The sequence below is a fragment of the Bufo gargarizans genome, chromosome 4 (assembly GCF_014858855.1).
Source record: "Bufo gargarizans isolate SCDJY-AF-19 chromosome 4, ASM1485885v1, whole genome shotgun sequence".
In the NCBI taxonomy this organism is placed as follows: Eukaryota; Metazoa; Chordata; class Amphibia; order Anura; family Bufonidae; genus Bufo; species Bufo gargarizans.
In genome coordinates this window covers 532059645-532083253 of record NC_058083.1, presented here as the reverse complement: position 1 = coordinate 532083253, position 23609 = coordinate 532059645, and the positions used below count along the sequence as shown (strand labels likewise).

At 43.5% G+C, this 23609-nt stretch overlaps 1 protein-coding gene across 2 annotated transcripts in view; it reads right to left on the bottom strand.

Annotated features, from left to right (window-relative positions):
* Positions 1-11570: 11570 nt before the first annotated feature.
* Positions 11571-23609, bottom strand: part of LOC122934736 (oocyte zinc finger protein XlCOF6-like) — a 32997-nt gene continuing 20958 nt past the window's right edge. For both annotated transcript variants that reach the window (XM_044290408.1, XM_044290407.1), the window contains 2 exons: positions 15539-15596; positions 11571-14488 (listed from right to left, as the gene is read on the bottom strand). In XM_044290408.1, the coding sequence (XP_044146343.1) occupies positions 12162-14477 (2316 nt within the window). In that variant the 5' untranslated portion in view covers positions 14478-14488; positions 15539-15596 and the 3' untranslated portion in view covers positions 11571-12161. The remainder of the gene's footprint in view (positions 14489-15538; positions 15597-23609) is intronic.

Here is a 23609-nt window from a genome sequence, read left to right as displayed (position 1 = left end):
TCAATCAAGCAGACTCCAAACTCTCCAACATGGGAAAGACCAAAGAGCTGTCCAAGGATGTCAGAGACAAAATTGTAGACCTGCACAAGGCTGGAATGGGCTACAAAACCATTAGCAAGAAGCTGGGAGAGAAGGTGACAACTGTTGGTGCGATTGTTCGAAAATGGAAGGAGCACAAAATGACCATCAATCGACCTCGCTCTGGGGCTCCACGCAAGATCTCACCTCGTGGGGTGTCAATGGTTCTGAGAAAGGTGAAAAAGCATCCTAGAACTACACGGGAGGAGTTAGTTAATGACCTCAAATTAGCAGGGACCACAGTCACCAAGAAAACCATTGGAAACACATTACACCGCAATGGATTAAAATCCTGCAGGGCTCGCAAGGTCCCCCTGCTCAGGAAGGCACATGTGCAGGCCCGTCTGAAGTTTGCCAATGAACACCTGAATGATTCAGAGAGTGACTGGGAGAAGGTGCTGTGGTCTGATGAGACCAAAATAGAGCTCTTTGGCATTAACTCAACTCGCTGTGTTTGGAGGAAGAAAAATGCTGCCTATGACCCCCAAAACACCGTCCCCACCGTCAAGCATGGGGGTGGAAACATTTTGCTTTGGGGGTGTTTTTCTGCTAAGGGCACAGGACAACTTATTCGCATAAACGGGAAAATGGACGGAGCCATGTATCGTGAAATCCTGAGCGACAACCTCCTTCCCTCTGCCAGGAAACTGAAAATGGGTCGTGGATGGGTGTTCCAGCACGACAATGACCCAAAACATACAGCAAAGGCAACAAAGGAGTGGCTCAAGAAGAAGCACATTAAGGTCATGGAGTGGCCTAGTCAGTCTCCGGACCTTAATCCAATCGAAAACCTATGGAGGGAGCTCAAGCTCAGAGTTGCACAGAGACAGCCTCGAAACCTTAGGGATTTAGAGATGATCTGCAAAGAGGAGTGGACCAACATTCCTCCTAAAATGTGCGCAAACTTGGTCATCAATTACAAGAAACGTTTGACCTCTGTGCTTGCAAACAAGGGTTTTTCCACCAAGTATTAAGTCTTTTTTTGTTAGAGGGTTCAAATACTTATTTCACTCAATGAAATGCAAATCAGTTGCTATCTTTTATTTAAAGTAATTTTTTCGATTTTCCTTTTGATGTGCTATCTGCCACTGTTACAATAAACCTACCATTGAAATGATACTGTTCTGAGACTTTTCATTTCTTTGTCATTGGACAAACTTACAAAATCAGTGAGGGGTCAAATAATTATTTCCCCCACTGTAGCTGCTTTTTTCTTGACATAGTCCTACTGAATAGACTGTTAGAATTTGTATTATCAGCTGTGTGTCCACCTGACTTCTCCACAACGCAACTGATGGTCCCAACCCCATTTATAAGGCAAGAAATCCCACTTATTAAACCTGGCAGGGCACACCTGTGAAGTGAAGACCATTTCAGGTGACTACCTCTTGAAGCTCATCAAGAGAATGCCAAGAGTGTGCAAAGCAGTCATCAAAGCAAAAGGTGGCTACTTTGAAGAACATAGAATATGACATATTTTCAGTTGTTTCACACTTTTTTGTTATGTATATAATTCCACATGTGTTAATTCATAGTTTTTATGCCTTCAGTGTGAATCTACAATTTTCATAGTCATGAAAATAAAGAAAACTCTTTGAATGAGAAGGTGTGTCCAAACTTTTGGTCTGTACTGTATATGGGACACACAAGGATATATATACATATGTATATATATACAAAAAAGGAAGAGAAGTTTTGAGTACATGTATGTTTCTGTTATACATATGTATACACACTGACGGGCACATAGCCGCACATGGATACCCACATACACATGTACAGGGGCCAGAGACATGCCACATAGGGGCTGGAGTCTTGAAGGGTTATTGATTTAGTAATTACTGTGTTCCAGGGTTTCGTTTAGACCAAACGGATGAAGGGAGTTGAAGCGAAATATCCAGTACATCTCTTTACAACAGAGGTGCTGGAAGGATTTTGGTGCCCATTCAATGGGGGTTAGTTTCAAAAGGGAAGCATCACCTGAATGTATTTGTGAAAAGTGTCTAGAGATACAATATTTTTAATATATTCTTTTGTGATGTTAGAACGGTGCAAGTTCATACGGTCTCTCAGATTTTGAGTTGTGCGGCCGATATATTGGAGCCCACATGGGCACTGTAGCATGTACAGTCATGTGAAAAAATTAGGACACCCTTTGAAAGCATGTGGTTTTTTGTAACATTTTTAATAAAAGGTTATTTCATCTCCGTTTCAACAATACAGAGAGATTACAGTAATCCAACTAAACAAAGAAAACTGAAGAAAAGTCTTTTCAAGATCTTCTGTAAATGTCATTCTACAAAAATGCCTATTCTAACTGAGGAAAAAGATAGGACACCCTCACATGTATTCCCTCTTAAATTGGCTCAGATCTCACACAGGTATATCACACCAGGTGCACATAATTAGTAGATCGTTACTCTGCATGTTGAATGAGGCTTGCCCTATTTAAACCTCAGACATTTAGTTTGGTGTGCTCCTGACTGTTGAAGTGAGAGTGAGCACCATGGTGAGAGCAAAAGAGCTGTCAGAGGACTTCAGAAAAAAGATTGTAGCAGCCTATGAGTCTGGGAAGGGATTTAAAAAGATCTCAAAAGATTTTGAAATCAGCCATTCCACTGTCCGGAAGATAGTCTACAAGTGGAGGGCTTTCAAAACAACTGCCAACATGCCCAGGACTGGTCGCCCCAGCAATTTCACCCCAAGAGCAGACCGCAAGATGCTAAAAGAGGTCTCCAAAAACCCTAAAGTGTCATCTCGAGAACTACAGCAGGCTCTGGCTACTGTTGATGTAGAAGTACATGCCTCTACAATCAGAAAGAGACTGTACAAGTTTAACTTGCATGGGAGGTGTGCAAGGAGGAAACCTTTGCTTTCCAAGAGAAACATCGAGGCCAGACTGACATTTGCCATAGATAAAGTTGACAAAGACCAGGACTTCTGGAATAATGTTCTTTGGACAGATGAGTCCAAAATTGAATTATTTGGACACAACAGCAGAGGACATGTTTGGCGTAAATCAAACACAGCATTCCAAGAAAAGAACCTCATACCAACTGTGAAGCATGGAGGTGGAAGTGTCATGGTTTGGGGCTGCTTTGCTGCAGCAGGACCTGGTCAGCTCACCATCATAGAATCCACGATGAATTCTACTGTGTATCAGAAGGTGCTTGAAGAACATGTGAGACCATCAGTTAGAAAATTAAAGCTGAAGCGGAACTGGACCATGCAACATGACAATGACCCAAAACATACTAGTAAATCAACCAAAGATTGGCTGAAAAAGTAGAAATGGAGAGTCCTGGAATGGCCAAGTCAAAGTCCAGATTTGAATCCCATTGAGATGCTGTGGGGTGACTTGAAAAGGGCTGTACGTGCAAGAAACCCCTCAAACATCTCACAGCTGAAAAAGTTCTGCATTGAGGAGTGGGGTAAAATTTCCTCAGACCGATGTCGAAGACTGGTAGATGGCTACAAGAACCGTCTCACTGCAGTTATTTCAGCCAAAGGAGGTAACACTCGCTATTAGGGGCAAGGGTGTCCTATCTTTTTCCTCAGTTAGAATAGGCATTTTTGTAGAATGACATTTACAGAAGATCTTGAAAAGACTTTTCTTCAGTTTTCTTTGTTTAGTCGGATTACTTTAATCTCTCTGTATTGTTGAAACGGAGATGAAATAACCTTTTATTAAAAATGTTACAAAAAACCACATGCTTTCAAAGGGTGTCCTAATTTTTTCACATGACTGTATATTACATAGGAGGTGCTGCAATCCATATAATTGTGTAATTTAATTTTTTCTTTAGAGGTTGCTATTTCTACTTCTTTCAAATTGTCACTAATCATGGAGCAGCACTTGCAGCGGCTATGCTTGCATTTAAATGAGCCGTGTGGTTTCCGGGTAATATCTGTACTAATGTCTGTATGTATATGTATTTTAGGGCAGGAGGGTGCCAGCATCTCTTTTAGGGTTCTTGCCCTCCGGAAGGTGAGATGCGGTTGGGTGGTGATTGTTTGGCCCAGGATGGGGTCCATCCGTAGGATGGGCCAATGTCGGTTAAGTATTTCTTAAATTTTCTGATGAGAGGAATTGTAGCGGGTTATGAAATTATATTTATACTTATTGGTGTCCATTGTTGGTGGTATGGCAAATACGTCTTTATTTTTATTTTTCGTCCGTTTTTTGGGGCTGATTGGTTTTCGCCTTTTATCTTTTTGAGGGAGTCTTCAATTAATCCTTTAGGGTAACCCTTTTCTAGGAATCTTAATTCTAGGATTTCTAGTTGTTCCTGCATTATCTGATCATTTGAGCAATTTCTTCTTATTCTCCTCATTTGGCTGTAAGGGATGTTTCTCTTCCATTTATGGTAGTGGCAACTTTTATAGTCGAGATAGCTGTTGGCATCTTCTGTTTTAAAATGTGTACTGGTTTCGATCCTATTTTCCCGTATGTTTATTTCTAAGTCTAAAAAAGCAGTATGGAGAGGGTATATGTGGGCAGTGAATGTTAGGTTCCAATCATTGGAGTTGAGGTCCGACACATATTGATCTAGGGTATCTCGTTCCCCTTTCCAAATAAAAATTACGTCATCAATGAACAAAATATTTGGGTGGTGTAGAAGGCCTATTTTTTCTTCAAAGTCCCCCATAAAAATGTTGGCATAGGATGGGGCAAACTTTGTCCAATCTGCCGCAAGAGGTCCAAAGAGCCCCCTGGACCCTTCAGACCCCCTAGGGTCCCCACCGCCGGAACTACCACACAAATGACCCTGCCGCCCTCCAGGGCCTCCCTGGAAAGTGTTAGATCTGCGGCAAGTATTTATATGGTTTTGCTGGTGCTCCATATCTCCTGTATGCTATCCAGACTAAATGTTCCCGCCCATCTTCTGACTCCCAACCAGGAGCCATATAGGGCTTTGCTGCTATGCCATACATCCTGTAGGCCATCCAAGCAATATGGTCTAGCCAATATCCTCATTCCCAACCAAGAGCATTATAGGGCTTTGTTGGAGTTCTATTTTTATTGTTGACCCTCAAACTACAAATAGACAACCATCGAGACATGGCGGCACCTCAGGCACAGCTGGTCACATAGATATCCACTCAGGGCCAAGAACAGTCATCCAGACCCTGCTGCATGAGAGGTCAGCCATCGAGACATGGCAACAGGAGACACCAGCCCCGTAGACACGGCCGCAGAAACAGTGAGACATGCAGACACGGCAGCAGAAGCCATCAGCCATGGCGGCAGAAGCAGTCAGCCATGCAGACACAGCGGCAGAAGCCATCAGCCTGGCAGACATGGCCACAGAAGACGCCAGCCATGCAGACACGGCTGCAAAAGCCGCCAGCCATGCAGACACGACAGCAGAAGCCGCCAGCCATGCAGACACGTCCGCAAAAGCCACCAGCCGATCAAGCACAACTGCACTAGATAAGCCCAGAAAACAGCCGCTACAGGCGTTCAGCCAACCAGGCATAGATGCAAAAGGGAAGCGTCATGTCATGAGGAAGGATCGCTATTGTCTCTGATCCGAAACATGTAGACTGGACTGTAACTGGCTTTTACCTGCACTTTTTTCTCTAGGCATAGATGCAAAGGCGTTCAGCCATACAGGCATCACTTATTCAGCCAAACCAACATAACATCAAAGGCATTCAGCCAGGAAAGCCTGAAGCCCAAAGCCAAGAGGCAGACAAACAGGCCCTGAAGCCAAGAGGCAGACAAGCAGGCCCGGAAACCCAGAGGCAGACAAGCAGGCCCTGAAGCCCAGAGGCAGACAAGCAGACCCTGAAGCCTAGAGGCAGACAAGCAGGCCCTGAAGCTCTGAGGCAGAAAACCAGGCCCTGAAGCCATGAGGCAGCCAACCAGGCCCTGAAGCCATGAGGCAGCCAACCAGGCCCTGAAGCCATGAGGCAGCCAACCAGGCCCTGAAGCCATGAGGCAGTCAACCAGATTCATACCAAAACAAATATTCGCTGTAAAACCTACGTTCAATCCATCATAAGGTGTTCCTTGTTTCACAGCCCTGGAGGCTGCATGCTCCAGGCTCCTCTGCCTGGAGGATAGGAAACCACACCTTGAAGACATGTTCTCCTCATGAATCCGCGCCGCATGCAGTGGAAAGAAACACCCCCTCCTGGAATCACGTGTCTTCACTTCCCTGGAGGAGCACACGCACCTGCCGCAAGAGCCACGTGGAAGCCCTGGACAACCACCGGCTCCTACCAGCCCATCATCTGGGCGATAGACCCCGACAGGTATGTTACCAATTAGCCCTCCAGAACATATCTGGGACTTCCAGACTAGCTGTAGTGACCTGTAAAAACAAACTGCAGGTCTCCCACTCCAGGGACAGGAAACCACTGAGGTGGGAGAGAGGCTCCACCTTTTTATTCTGCAGGTTTCCTGTCCCTGGGGGCGGATCCTCTCTCTGTGGTGCTGTCATGGGGGAAGGGAAAATATGTATTGCCATTGTTTATTTAATGGTGTGAGGATGAGGATCTCTATGAAGGGCAACTTACTTTATGTATATGAATATGGTTGTAAGGCAGCTCTCACCTGCGTTGTTGTAATCACCCTCTGTGCAAGGATGCGGGACCTGGATGCGGTAAAGTCCAGAAATTTGCAAAGAAAATATCCAGCCCAGTTCAGGTGAAGTATGGTAGACTTTATTCCAACGTCTAAAATCCGTACAGCAAGTGTATATCTATGCGTTTCAGACCTCTTAAAAATATGGGTCCTTACTCATGACAAGCATGAATATGAAGTGGGAGCACCTCCATATATATCCTGAAACTAACCCCAGGTTGATAGATATCACCTGGGAGGAGGAGACATTAGGAGGCGTTCCCCTACAAATTAGATGGGTTAAAAAACCTACAGGCCAACGCATGAAAAAACTGTGGAAAGAGGCTGAGGTATAAATCCTGACACTAAAACAATAGTGATGAATAGAATTCAGTGTTCATAAATAAACAACATGGGAATATAAATAGATTAGAAAAAACAGATATAGCATATAATCAGTACTGCGAAATGAGATCATGGCGTTTGGTAAGTCCCTGTGGCTGGCGGGATCCCAGCTGGAAGATCCAGAAGGCTTCTGTATTCAGGAGTTTCCTTCTGTGATCTTCCCCCCTGGGTGGCAAATGAACCCTTTCTATGCCTTTAACTTTTAAACAAGACACATCACCCGCAAAATGCAGGCTGGCTGCAGAGACATTACGGTCCCTGTAGTGTGGCACGTCGGATATGTGTTTACGTATCCGATTTTTTTATGGATTAACAGTGCAGTCTACATATTGTAAAGAGCACATTGTGCATGTGATAAGATAGACCACATGTCTAGTGTTACAATTAATGTAAGATTGTATTTTATATTCTTTATTATTTACGGTAGATCGAAAGGTTTTCTCAGTAGTGGTGTGCTCGCAACAAATACATTTCTTGTGTCCACATTTAAAGCTACCTTTATAGTGGAGCCATCTGAGAAAAAACTTGGGCTGATAATATTGCCTAGAGTGGGTGCTCTCTTAGCCACACATTTTATTCCATTAGACACAGTACCTGACCAATTGTCATCAAAATTAAGGATATGGAAATATTTTTTTAATGATCCTGCAAATGGCAGGAAATTCTTGGCTGAACTGTGTAATGAAATAGGTGGCCTGTTTGTTGTTACCATTTCCAGAATGTCTGGATTTTGGAGAAAATTCGGGGAAGACTAGGGATTGTCTATTCATGTCAGAGACCATTTTAGTAGCCCGCTCTATATTGATGCGTGAATATTCCCTGCGTAGGAGTCTATCACTTATATTGGAGGCTTCCCTCTCAAAGCCCTCTTGGTCAGAGCAATTGCGGCGGGCACGAATCAATTCCCCTTTAGGGATATTGCGAATGGTGTGGGAGGGGTGACATGAGTGGGCTAATAGTGTGGTATTTCCAGCAAGCTGTTTCCGATAAGTAGACGTACTGACTCTGTGGGTGGAAATATTCCCCCTCAGGCACAAATCCAAAAACTGAATTTCAGTGTCTTTAGTTTGGAAAACAAATTGTATTTAGTCAACGCCGGAGTTGAAATGTCTAATAAGCTCTGGTATGGACGCCACATCACCAGACCATACCATCAGCAGGTCATCAATGTAACGTCCATACCAGAGCAAATGATCCAAAAAGGGAGAGGTGGCGATGAGGAGAAAGTGACCCTCCCACCATGCCATAAATATATTTGCAATGGAGGGAGAGAACCTGGCCCCATCGACACCTACTTTATGTATAAGTTTTTACTTTTGAAGTGTTATTTTATATTGGGCCAAATGCTGAACAAATAATTGAGACTGATAAATTATATTTCTCGCAAGACTTTGCGTAATAACTTCATAAATCAATTTCTACTGTAAAAAAACATTTCCCGAACTAAGGTTCGGTTCCAAGTGGTACCTTGGAACTGAACCAGAGTTCGGGAAATGTTTTCTTTACAGTAAGAAAAAATTATGAAGTTATTACGCAAAGTCTTGCAAGACTTATTTATATATATAAGAAACCTGACTATAAGATGTACATTATGTATAAAAACAAGAAATATAGTAAACAATATGAAAAGATCACTCTTAATATATAAAACATAATTATTTATTGTATGCACTTATATAGCGCTAATATATTCCGCAGCGTTTTACAGACATTATCATCACGCTTTACCTGGAGGAAACCCACGCAAATGCGGGGAGAAAGTACAAATTCCATGCAGATGTCCTTGGTCTAATTCGAACCTAGGACCCCAGCTACAGCGCTGCCCATAATTATTCATACCCCTGGCAAATTTACTTTTATTCAACCAGCAAGTAATTTATTTTTTTTACGGGAAATGACAAAGGTGTCTCCCAAAAGATAGTAAGACGATGTACAAGAGGCATTATTGTGGGGGAAAAAATTTCTCAGCTTTTATTTACATTTGAGAAAAAAGTGTCCAGTCCGAAATTATTCATACCCTTCACAAACTGTCACAGTCTGTGGGAAAAGCAAAAGTCCTATACCATTCCAAATAGTCCAAGCTCTTCTAAAGCATCCTAATTACCCTGATTAATTGGGAACAGCTGTTTTAATCAACTCAACAGGTGAAAAACAGCAGCTCTCTGCAGTTGGTTTGTGGACAGTCATGGCTAAGACAAAGGAGCTCAGGGAGGACCTGCGGCTGCGCATTGTGGCTGCTCACAGGTCAGGAAAGGGCTACAAGGCCATTTCTAAATGTTTTCAAATTAACTTTAAGTAACTAAGTCAAAATTTGCCAGGGGTATGAATAATTATGAGCAGCGCTGTATGCAAGGCACTAGTGCTAACCACTGAACCACCGCGCTGCCCATTATGATATTATGCCATAGGAAGAGAACAGGATGATTAATGCAGAGTGAAACTCTATTATTAATAGCGAACAATCCACACTATATAAGGCTACATGCACACGAACGTATTTTGTTTCCATGTCCGTTCCGTTTTTTTTGCAGATAGAATGTCGACCCATTCATTTCAATGGGTCCGCAAAAAATGCTGACAGCACACCGTATGTCCGTTCTGTAGCTCCTCAAAAAATTAGAGCATGTCCTATTCTTGTCCGTTTAGCGGACAAGGATAGGCATTATTACAATGGATTTTTTTTTTTTGCGGACCGCAAAACACATACGTTCGTGTGCATGTAGCCTTAGGCACATTAAAAGGCAAACTGAATCCTAGATTTTGTCCATTGCATTGTAGTAGTTTGTAACTCAGTAAATGAATTTCTTCATCTTCAGCTCTAGGGATCATATCCACAAGTAGCAACTGATAAATCACATCCAGCACAAGTATTTGTGACTGTCATCTGTTATGTCCATGATGACACCGCATTTACCAGCAATCAACACATTGGGAGGGTTTATAGTGTACGCTCAGCTCAATGTCGGACTGGGGTGCCTGGGGTCCACTGTACAGATACATTCAAATATTACCTGCTCACACAGCAGCAAGATGCTACCAGATGCTTGAATATGGGGGTCCCTGCAGCTACTGGCTAGCTTTCCTCTATACCTAAAATACATCTCGGCTATCTGATCCTGTCTATAATAATAAACTGGAGAGTTTCTTCTATGAAGTTTGTTATATGAACATAGGCTGGTTGAGGTGCTGTGCATTGAATATATGTATGTAGTGCAGCAAGTCTACTGTGTTATTTGCCACTTGTGCATGGGGTGGGATACTAGGGGCCCACCTTGCTCAGGGGCCCATCGGTGGATTCACCTGTAACCTTGTGGGCCAGTCTGGCGCAGTTTACTTCAGGACCACATACAGCATCCCCACTGGCTGCATTTCCTTTAGTCCAGACCTCATAGGGTCAATACCGCCCATAGAGTTCCTTTTAACTGTTTTGCAAGTACCGTATTTTTCGCCCTATAAGACGCACCGGCCCATAAGACGCACCTAGGTTTTTGGGGAGGAAAATAAGAAAAAAAATATTTTTAACCAAAAGCTGTGCTGTGTGTTTGGTGGGTTTGGAACTAATGGTGGTCTGTGGATGGCACTATTACTGGGGATCTGTGGATGACGGGATCTGTGGATGACTGACACTGTTATGGGGAGGATCTGTGGATGACGGACACTGTTATGGGGGGGATCTGTGGATGACGGACACTGTTATGGGGGGGATCTGTGGATGACGGACACTGTTATGGGAGGGATCTGTGGATGACGGACACTGTTATGGGGGGGATCTGTGGATGACGGACACTGTTATGGGGGGGGGATCTGTGGATGACGGACACTGTTATGGGGGGGATCTGTGGCTGGCACTGTTACAGGGGGGATCTGTGGATGGCACTTTTAGAGGGGGGATCTGTGGGTGGCACTGTTATATATGTGCCATCCACAGACCCCCCCCACCCCATAACAGTGCCATCCACAGACCCCCCCAGCCCATAACTGTGCCATCCACAGACCCCCCAGCCCATAACTGTGCCATCCACAGATGTCCCCCATAAAAATGTCATCCACAGATCCCCCGCCGCTCCAGTATACAAATATAAGATGTCTTATTCAATTAATAGTTATTAAACATGCCCCCCAACTCCTAATAGTACCTTACATCCTAACTTCAGTACAATGGAGGCTTCAGTACAATGGAGGCAGGCAGGCCATGCGGCCGGCACGTCACTCACTGACGTCACTTGCCTGCGCCGCCTGCTTCATTCATAAAGTAGGCGGCACAGGCACGTGACATCAGGGAGTTACGCTGCCGCCCGCCCGGCCTGCCTGCATTCTACTGAAGCAGTTAGGATGTAAGGTAATAATAGGAGTGAGGGGGCATGTTTAATAACTATTAATTGAATAAGACATTTTATATTAGTATACCGGAGCGGCGGGGCTATAGTACAGTGACTTCACCGCCCCGCCGCTATTGCCGGCCCCCAGCTCCTCCTCCCAGTCCCTCCCCGAATCCCCGCTCGCTCGTACATCGCAGTTTGCGATGTAAAGCTGGCAGCATTCGCCCCATAAGACGCAGGGGCATTTTCCCCCCATTTTGGGGGGAGAAAAAGTGCGTCTTATGGGGCGAAAAATACGGTATGCTGTCTGATTGATGGTGGAAGGGGGTTTGATCACATGCAAAGATGTCCATGATATCCTCCCTAGGTCATTAATATGTGAAACTGGACAACCGTTTTAAGTTATACAGAATACATGATTAGGCAGCAGATCTCACAATGAAGCTCCACATCTCTCACATGTCTTACAATCTGAACATTACAATGGCTTCTTTTCTAAGTGAATTCTCTCATGTTTAGCAAGACTTGATTTCTGAATAAAAGACTTGCCAAATTTTCCACATAAATGTGGCTTCTCCTATATGTTGTGAGTTCTGTGATGTCGAACAACACTTGCTTGACAGGTTAAACATTTCTGATGTCTAATAAGATTTGCTTTATACCAAAAGATTTACCGCATTTAAGACATGAAAATGGCTTCTCTCCTAAGTGGGTTCTTAGATGTTTTACAAGATTTGGTTTCTGGCTAAAACATTTCCCACATTCTGAACATTAAAATGGCGTCTCTCTTACTGTATGTGACTTCTTACATGTTTTATAAGCACTGATTTCACACCAAAACACTTCCCACATTCAGAACACATAAATGGCTTCTCCCCTGTGTGACTTCTCTGATGTCTAACAAGATGTGATTTCTGAACAAAACATTTCCCGCATTCAAGACATGGAAATGGCTTCTCCCCTGTGTGACTTTTTAGATGATAGTTAAGCCTTGATCTCGCTGTAAAATACTTCCCACATTCAGAACACATAAATGGCTTCTCCCCTGTGTGATTTCTCTGATGTCTAACAAGATGTGATTTATGACTAAAACCTTTTCCGCATTCAAGACATGGAAATGGCTTCTCCCCTGTGTGACTTCTTAGATGATAGTTAAGCCTTGATCTCAACGTAAAATACTTCCCACAGTCAGGACACATAAATGGCATCTCTCCTATTTGAGTTCTCCGATTTGCTCCTATGTGAGTTCTCTGATGTATAACAAGATACGATTTCTGACTAAAGCACTTTCCACATTCAAGACATGAAAATGACTTCTCCCCTGTGTGAGTTCTCTGATGTGTAACAAGATGTGATTTTTGACTAAAACATTTCCCACATTCTGAACATAAAAACGGCTTCTCCCCTGTGTGAATTCTTTGATGTCGTATAAGAAATGACTTCTCATCAAAACACTTCCCACATTCAGGACACACAAATGGCTTCTCTCCTGTGTGAGTTCTCTGATGGGTAACAAGATTTGATTTCTTACCAAAACATTTCCCGCATTCAGGACACACAAATGGCTTCTCTCCTGTGTGAGTTTTCTGATGTGTAACAAGATTTGATTTCGAACTAAAGTATTTTCCGCATTGAATACATGAAAATGGCTTCTCTCCTGTATGAGATTTCTGATGCTCAGAAAAATTTGATTGACTATGAAAACATTTCCCACATTCAAGACATGAAAATGGCTTCACCTTTGTGTGAGTTCTCTGATGTCTAACAAGATTGTATTTCTTACTAAAACATTTCTCACATTCTGAGCATGAAAATTGCTTCTCCCCTGTGTGAATTCTTTGATGTTGTATAAGAAACGACTTCACATCAAAACACTCCCCACATTCAGGACACACAAATGACTTCTCTCCTGTGTGAGTTCTCTGATGGGTAACAAGAATAGATTTTCGACTATAGCACTTTCCGCATTCAAGACATGAAAATGGCTTCTCCCCTGTATGAGTTCTCTGATGCCGAAAAAAACTTGACTGAGTCTTAAAGCATTTCCCACATTGTAAACATAAAAATGGCTTCTCCTCTAAGTGGAGTTTTTCATGTTCCTCAACATGGGATTTCTGGCTAAAAGGTTTAACACATTCTGAAGATGAAAATGGCTTCTCTCCTATGTGACTTATTACATGTTTTATAAGCATTGATTTCGCACCAAAATACTTACCACATTCAAGACACATAATTGGCTTCTCCCCTGTGTGAGTTCTCTGATGCCGAATAAAATGTAAGTGATTGTTAAAGCCTTTCCCACATTCAGGACATGAATATGGATTCTTCCTTGTGTGAGTTCTCTGATGTCTAACTAGAATGGATTTCTGACTAAAGCACTTTCCACATTCAAGACATGAAAATGGCTTCTCCCCTGTATGAGTTCTCTGATGTCTAACTAGAATGGATTTCATGCTAAAAGATTTTCCACATTCAAGACATGAAAATGACTTCTGCCCTGTGTGACTTCTATGGTGTTTAACAAGACTTGATTTGTGACTAAAACATTTCCCACATTCACAACACATAAATGGCTTCTCCCCTGTGTGAGTTCTCTGATGTGTAACAAGATGTGATTTCTGACTAAAGCACTTTCCACATTCAAGACATGAAAATGGCTTCTCCCCTGTATGAGTTCTCTGATGCAGAATAAAAGTTGATTGATTGTTAAAGCCTTTCCCACATTCAGGACATGAATATGGATTCTCCCTTGTGTGAGTTCTCTGATGTCTAACTAGAATGGATTTCATGCTAAATGATTTTCCACAAGTCAAGCATGAAAATGACCCATTATCTCTGCTATTTCTCTCATGCAAAAAAAGAGTAGATTTCTTTTTAAAATGTTTCCGACTAGAAAAAATGTTCCCACATTTCTGTTTAGTTCTTGTTTTGCCAATCAGTAATTGCTTAGATGAAGGTTTCTTGTGACCAGCAGTATCAGTGGATAGATCTCTGCTGTGAAAGACTGAGGGTACATTAGGAGTTATTGAATCATCATGTGTGATATTGTTATCTTCTGCTTCATGATGGGAAGATAAATGAAGATGTCCATAGGAGTCTCTCATCCGGTCTTCCACTTGAAAATGAAACAAAATGATATTATTTTCTGAGTTTTATTGAGACAATTGCAAGCCAGGAAATGTGATCACTACTATCTTCAATTACCTGTAGAATCCCCTGCATAAAAACACGGATATAAACTTTTCCCAACCACATATTGGTGCCACGTTTTATTCTAAAACCACTGGTTGACTTGTTTCAGGATTGAGGGATCTCCTATCACTGGCGATTCCCTTTGCCCCTTTTGTCAGAAATAGGTAAGGCTCATCTATTCTCAGACCCAGGATTCCTTCAGGATCAAGATCTACCTCCTGTGATCTTGGCTGCCTGGCTCTCCTTGGCAACTTCCTTCTTAGCTGGATCACATCAGTCTAGAAATTCTTTGGTCTCCTCAGATCTGCAAAACTGCCTTTTCCCCCACCTTCCCCTTCTACCCTGCTGGGCTTCCTGCAACATCTCCTGTGATGCTGGCCTGTACTGACCGAAGAATAGTTTGGTAAAAGTACTTTACACACTTTTTTTTGCAGAACCTCCCTCTTGACTAAAAGGTTCATTTATTTTAAATTGCCTTTGATCGGTCTTTAGATAACTGCTACCTTTTCCTTACCATTGATGGTCTTGTGATATGGAAACCAGTTTTTTTTTTTTATTACAAGTACTCTCATCTCAGCAGGTTTGGTTTAATCAGAATTTTACCAGCTGAATTGCAAGTGTCCTCCTCTCCTTATTTCTCTTATCATTATTAGATGCCTTCACTTTTCCAGTTATTATTTCAATGGCTATTTACCCTTCATCTTTAGGACCAGGCCCTAATCTGACTGAATGCTTACATTCTCTACTACTGATCTCCCCTGCAAGGTGGGAACCTGTCTGAGAGGGACATATGGACAACCGAAGCACTCTGACTCGAGAAGGACCCCATGTGTCCACATACTACAGATTCTTTGGCCTATCATATCATGTGACCTTTATTCTGAATCGGCATTTACCCTCCAATCATTTTTGTTTCTCTGAACTTCCTAAAAAAAACATTTACAATAAAAAAAGATTGATGAAAGGCTCTTACCATTTACAGACACCGAGATGGGTTTTTCAAGTCTACTCGTCGTTTCACCAGAACTTTCCTGCAAGATGAAGGATATGAAAAAAATATACTCCACTGCTAGTTTTTCTTATGTCCAGGCGAAAATGAAACACTTCAATATAACAAAGCCTTTTCCTGGCGAAACGCGCGTCGAGGTGCAGCTCTGGTCAGACACTTGGTGCCTCCACACATTATGGGTAACTCATGCATTCTGTAGTTCATGCTTTGTGCCTCTATTTGGTTGTTACTTCTTACACGTGCTATTGTTGCTCTGTTATGATTTCATCATCCATTCCCCCTTAACACCCATCAAATTTCTACCCTACTTGCTTGAAGCTGATTTTAGAGATGATTTCATCATCCATTGTGACCATTTTTCTGCCCTACTATATAGGCAGGCCACGGCCGCCACTTACTGTGGTGGGCAACCATGGTATGTGTGATTTCATGTACACCTGCGGTATGCATTTATCTACATGTTATTTTGGGTGAATCTACATCTCACCCACTATAGTGCGGCTTAGCACCTTGTGTTTCTGGCACGTTCCCGTGTCAGTACGGTATATGTGAGGGTGGGGGTTTACGGCTCCGATACACGGGGCGGCCCAATCCCCACATTGCCTTGTGCTTTTGTCATTGTATGTTTACTTTATGTCTTAATAAACTTCATATATTTTATATGAGTGTTTTCCTAGTTTTTTGTGGGGTTATTGGTTTGTTTCTTTCTGGTTATAGTAATTTATGCTAGACCCCAGTGTATTGTATGCACTTTATTAGAGTTTTTCTTATCAGTTGACAAAATGAAACACTTCTACAAGACATGAATTAGGCTACTTTCACACCTGCGGTTTTGCTGGATCAGTCATGGATCAGCAAAAACGCTTCCGTCTTACAACTGTCTGCATCTGGATCCGGTTGTATTATCTTTAAAATAGCCATGACGGATCCGTCATGAACACCATTGAAAGTCAATAGGGGATGGATCTGTTTTCTATTGTGTCCAAGAAAACGGATCCGTCCCCATTGACTTACATTGTGAGCCATGACGGATACATCTTGCTCCGCACCACATCGTGGACAGAAAAAAGCTGTTTGCAGCGTTATTCTGTCTACGATGGGGATGCAACCAAACGGAACAGAATGCATTCTGGTGCTCTCCGTTTAATTCAGTTCAGTTTTGTCCCCATTGACAATGAATGGGGACAAAACAGAAGCGTTTTCCTCCGCTATTGAGATCCTTTGATGGAACTCAATAGCGGAAAGGGAAAGCGCAGAAGTGAAAGTAGCCTTAGAGATGAGAGAATTTCTTGAAATTTTATTTGGGTCCAATTCGAACAAATCACTCCAAGATTTCGATTTGGGTCTGAATCGATTCTACCTCAATTACAAGTGCTCCGATTGGCCTGAGATCTGGTATATCACACTCTAAGATCTCCTAGGACACAAATTATTTCTCTTGTGTTTCTTTCTTTTTTATTTTTTTCTCTCCTCTCCCCCTTTTAAGTCCTTTAACATTAAATAATGTCAGAATGACACTGATATTTATAGCTCTGGGTAAACACATTATTGACAGTGTTAAGCAGCCTGTTTAAAAACACACTGTGTCGTCGCATGTGTTATGCTTTGTAAAATTAAAAACATTCCAATAATTGTCCTGTATTGGAGGCAGATGCCTGCCCAAAAATTCTCACTTTTTGGGAGCAGCAGTGCAATGAGAAACCTCACAAAAAAGGCAGGCAATGTGCAGCCATTTAGGGGTATTAGTAATGGCACCAGATGGAGCAGCAGCTGCAGTACAGTATGGAACACCATGAACAGGCAGGCAGTCGCATCACTGGGCTGATCATAAATAGCCAGCAATGGCAGATCTGTAACGCCCCACCTTTTACACCTCTCTAGTTAGTAAGAAGTTGGTTTAGCTTACCCCCTCTATGGGGAAGGAAGCAGGCCCTCTTCCCTCCGGGACTAGTCCTGCAGAAGTGAGTCTGGAGTACCCCTCCAAGGGGAAGGTTGTGTTCCAGCCAGCAGAGCACCATCAGCTCTGCTGGAACAAGAGGAAAAAGCAAAGAGCTTCAGAAGGCAGGAGGAGAACTTCCCTGGATAAAGATACAGACAGACCAGACTACAGAAAGTAAAGTTCAGCAGAAAAGAAAGAATTCTAATTAATCCTGTTAGAAAAGCAGAGCCAGAGAGCAACAGATATAGCAGAGCCAAGTGATTTTGCCTGCCAGAGTTTTTATGCCAAAGCCTGCTGGTAACCATGATAAAGTTGGAAGATTGTTTCCTGATGAAAGTTTATTCAAGTAAAGTTACTTTTCAACTTCAACACAAGGTCTGGACTCAATTCATTTCATCATCCCCTTCACCAACTATCCCTTGCTCTGCTTTGGACGTCAACACCTGGGGTTCCAGGATATCCAGGTGGGAGCACCGTGACATGTGCACAGCCACATCTAAAGGGACATTATAGGCACCCTTACACCACTCTGGAATTCCTACACCTGGGTACCACCACCACCATCTACTTAAGGGGACTCTGTCCCTTGTTGCTTCATTGCAACTGGCGTCACAACAATATTCCTCTAAATACCACCATAGGGGACCCCAGCCTTAGTCACAGTTCACTGCAGATCTATTCATTGTCATCTGCTGGAAATGTGTGAAAATCCTCAAGTATCCACGTGAATTATTTTGACAAAGCTAATGTTTTGCAAACATTGCCACCTGCCATGAGGAAAACCCTCCCGGAAATGACACAAGAGGCTGGAAAACATAGTACTGTGATAGCAAACTTGGCCGTTTCCAGCCACTGTTCCAATCTGCATTCCCAGAAGTCCATAGGGTTAGGGAACAGGGTGTGTGCCAGAGAAAGGGCAAAGTCCAGGTACAACTGAACCTAGCTGTTTGCATCAGGTTTGGGGCAGCAGCTTCTGCTACTTGTTGTGAGTTAAATTTTGGTGAAGGAATGAAACTGCACTGCAATTACCACAACTAAGTGGTACAGCAGCAACTGCACTGCCAGAAACTTGGCCACGTGGGAGTTCAGTTTGCACACAAGCTAATTGCTGGTTGTGAATAGATTTCCCATGGTCGCACATTCTGTTATCGATGTCTCATGATGGAACAGAAGACAAGGAGGAGGAGTATGAGCAGGAGAAGAAGAAGATGCTGCTGATAAGGTCACTGTACTGCTTGGGGATGTGGCCTGGCTGTCACAAAGAAGACTGGGAGAAAGAGGACAAACTTTATCGAATGCTGGCCAATTCTATTTTCCCACTTGATTTGGTGATGCCGTTTCATATACTGCAATAGAGATTTGTTGCCAATGCTTGTGTTTGAATGTCAATGACATATTTTAATCCTGCAGATAAGTTTTGTGTGTTTGCCTTGTGGAGAAAAACAGCCAAACATGAGATAGCAAAAAAAAAAAAAAACTGAGTCAGCAGCAAGGAGCTACACCCAGTAAGGCACAGGACAGACTGACTCCTAGCCCCACAGCTCACAGGTAGATATAGCTAGATAAATGGGCTCCTGATAAGCCACACCCAGGAATAGACCAGGGGAAGTTAACCCCATCAGAACCAAACAGGGAGGGGAGCCTGCATGAACAGGGAAGTGAACACACAGGCTGCAGTACTGGATGTTGCCCCTGGCAACCAGCAAACATGGAGTCCACTGCAGCCAATACGCCAGAGCAAAAACAACCCATGTCACAGAGACAAACCGAAAGCCCACAGCCAGCATGCATTGGGATACCCACAGCCAGTACACAAAGCGCATGCAGCCAGCCTGCATCAGAGACATGAGCCACAGAGATGCAGACAGACACAGGAATCCACAAACACAGGCCACAGGTCACACACTACACCGCAGCCAGCATGCAGTCCCAAGCAACCAGCATACACAGGTGTAAGCTTGCAGCCAGTACGCGAGGGAGCCTGCACGGCAACAGTGATATGAACTGCACAGAAATGCAGACAAGAGGAGTACACACATTCACAGGCAGCAGTACCACAAAACACTGCAGCCAGCATGCAGCCCCAAGAAACCAGCATACACAGGAGACAGCCTGCAGCCAGTACGCGAGAGGGCATGCAGCCAGCCTACACGGCCAAAACTGTCACAGTGAACCGCACCGTGACAATTATCTTCCACAGCACATGGGGTTTTGTTGCCTCTTCTTAGGAAACAAGAAGGTCCCTCATTAGAAGAGCGGAATTAAGAGACAGAGATGATGAAAATGAAAAGCTTCTCTGGAGCCGCAAGGAGGAGGGCAGGAGGAATGCTGTGACTCTTGGCTCAATGGCACATTGTCAGACTCAGAGGTGAGAATTAACATCCAGACCCTGGGAGGATGACAGTAACGGCATGACAGCAACATCTATCTTAGTTGTGGCAGTATCATTGCTATATGTAATTTATTTGTTTAAACTTTTACTTTCACTGTTAGGGTGATTTAGGGTAAGTAGGGAAGGCACGAGAACAGGGAAACCCCACCATCAGGGGTGGTGCCTGGGCAAAGGCTAGTGGAGGACTGCATTAGGGAAAGACTCCACACATATAAGGATACTAGCCGCTCCACCTAAGTATGGTATGACCTTCCCCTCTATCTATCTATGTGTGTATTGTTGTATATTCGTCACAAACGTGGCGGTCGCTGTATGTGTAGTAGTAAGTAGCCGGCTTTAGGTCTGCACTTTTGTGTATTATCAGCCACCAAAACGGGGCACATATTTTAATGATAAATAATAAAAGGTATATTTTAAGGGTCCTAGTTCGAATAGAGTGAACACATTAAATAAAAGGACTTACTATGATCTCAAAACATTGTCAAAATGTGTTGAAAATTGACATCAGCCTGCTGTGACTGAGATGAGGAGTGAGCCATCCAATCCACAATCTCATCCTCTTTGTCTGTTACTACAGCCACCCACATTCTGAATCGTAGATGATGAGGCACGGGTAGTGGAAGTGCTCATTAGTACAGAAGGCCCAGGGAGTGGGAAGTACAGTGCTAAGTATTACATACCGCACCCTGGTCCTCTTCTCCCGGCGTCAGCTCTGCATTCTGTTCTGACACAGGTTTGAGGATATGAACTAAGAGTGATGGTACCTGGAGGAGGAGAGGTGAGGTTTTTTTTTTTTTTTTTGTCTGGTCTGAGGTCTGCATTTAAGGGACCAAGAGGTGAGGTGGGAGATATAGGTGTGACAGGGGTCTGCATTAATTTGGGATCCGATATACGGTCTGTATAAATTTGGATCGTAATTTAGGGTCTGTATAAATTTGGGTTCTGATCTGGGTCTGAATTAATTTTGATGCCGATTTGGGGTCTGTATAAGTATGGGATGTGTACTAATTTTGGGGTCTTTTTAAGGATCTGTCTGGAAGTATGTATTAGTTTTGGGGTTGCCCAATCATATAAAATATTTTTTGGGGGTGAAAATTGATTAGAATGTCATAAAATAATAAAAGTAGTGACAAATTTCTGATCCCGGTGCTGCAGCATTAATCATCTAGGACACTACATTAAGACCAATGATGGCTGGTCATTACTTTTTAAATTACATTCCGCCCAACCAAACATACAGGAGAATACAGCACCACATACCTCTTACATGCACTGATGTCTCCTCTGATGTTCTCACAGTTTGTCACACAGAAATCTTAGATTCCTACTTTTCCATCATCGTCTCACCTTCTCAACACCCTATTCTGCCACCCTCAGTAGTAGCTGTGCTCCCCAATACTATACTGCAGATACAAATAGTCCTCCAGAAAATACTAGTACCACACAGACAGTGCCCCATTCAATAATTATTGGCACACAAAGTGCCCTCAAAAATAATTGCACCCAGTAATAGTGCAGCAACCATAGTGTCTCCCAAAAATAGTGTGCCTGGGTGCGCCCCATAGTAATAGTGCTCCCAAAAGTCCCACCAATATTATTAATTCTCTCCCACAGTGCCATTTGTAGTAATAGTGCCCCAAAGGTAAATGTCCACCATTGTGCTCCAAAAGTAATAATGCCTCCATAGTGCCCATACTAGTAATCATGTTCCCCATGACCCCCCAGTAGTAATGAAGCACACAAAAATGCCCGCCTATAATGCCCCCAGTAGTACTAACACCCCCTATTGTGCTCCAGTAGTAATAAAGCCCTCTATAGTGCCCTTCAGTAGTTTTAAAGGGCTTCTGTCACCCCACTAAAGTCATTTTTGGGGGGGGGGGCTAGTTAAATTCCTTATACTGCGATATATGAGAATATAATGGTCTTACTTACTTTCCTTCAGCAGTTTCTTCTAAAAACTAACTTTTATAATATGTAAATTAGGTCTCTACCAGCAAGTAGGGCGTCTACTTGCTGGTAGCCACCGCAAAAAACCGCCCCCTCGTCGTGTTGATTGACAGGGCCAGCCGCGATCTCCTCCTCCGGCCGGCCCTGTCAGTATTTCAAAAATCACGCGCCTGTGTTCATTTGGCGCAGGCGCTCTGAGATGAGGAGGCTCGCCTCCTCAGCACTCCCTCAGTGCGCCGATGACATCACCGAAAGAGAAGACGTCATTGGCGCAGGCGCACTGAGGGAGTGCTGAGGAGGCGAGCCTCCTCATCTCAGAGCGCCTGCGCCGAATAAACACAGGCGCGCGATTTTTGAAATACTGACAGGGCCGGCCGGAGGAGGAGATCGCGGCTGGCCCTGTCAATCAACACGACGAGGGGGCGGTTTTTTGCGGCGGCTACCAGAAAGTAGACGCCCTACTTGCTGGTAGAGACCTAATTTACATATAATAAAACTTCGTTTTTAGAAGAAACTGCTAAAGGAAAGTAAGTAAGACCATTATATTCTCATATATCGCAGTATAAGGAATTTAAAGGGAACCTGTCACCGGGATTTTGTGTATAGAGCTGAGGACTTGGGTTGCTAGATGGCCGCTAGCACATCCGCAATATCCAGTCCCCATAGCTCTGTGTGCTTTTATTGTGTAAAAAAACTGATTTGATACATATGCAAATTACCATCTCACATACAGGACTCATCTCAGATTCATTTGCATATGTATCAAATCATTTTCTTTACACACTAAAAGCACACAGAGCTATGGGGACTGGATATTGCGGATGTGCTAGCGGCCATCTAGCAACCCATGTCCTCAGCTCTATACCCAAAATCCCGGTGACAGGTTCCCTTTAACTAGCCCCCCCCAAAAAATGACTTTAGTGGGGTGACAGAAGCCCTTTAAAGCCAACCATGAAGCCCCAGTAGTATTAAAGCCCCCAGCGTACCCCAGTAGTAAATATGCCCCCAGTAGAGCTAATGACCCCCCAGCAGTAATGACAGCCCCGAAAGTATGCCACAGAAATAATAATGTCTGCCTATAGTGCCCCAGTTGTAATAAAGCCCCCATAATATGTGCCAGTAGAAAAAATGCCCTCTTATAGTGTACCCAAGTAGGGTTGCACCAGGTACCGAAGTCTCAATACTTTTTCCATAGTTTGATACCCAATTCGATACCAGGATGGACATTTTTTCGCTATTGTGCAGCTTAGAATCAGTCACTATCAGTGAACATGGTGCGCGCAAAGCTCAGCGCACACCATGTTCTCATAAGCAGCTGCACAGTGGAGAAGAAGGGAGAGCGTCCCTCCCTCCTCACTGTGACGTGGTCAGCCACAAATACCTTAACTGGGTGGCCCGATGAGGGAGAGCCGGAGAGAGATAAACTCACTTGGTCCTCAATGTTGATAAGAAGAGATAAGCAAATTTTTCAAAAAGATTTTATTAAAATTTTTTCGTGATGAATTGGGTTAAAAACTGCTATTTCCCGGCTGTAGAGAGCCTGTACATTGGTGTACAATACTGTGCAATGCAGAAAGATGTATAGGTAGTCCGCTGTGGTAGTGAAACAGTACTGTGGATCAGTATGACACGCAGATTACAAGCATCGCTCTTAGGACCCTTTCACACGGGCGAGTATTCCGCGCGGATGCGATGCGCGAGTTGAACGCATTGCACCCGCACTGAATACCGACCCATTCATTTCTATGGGGCTGTTC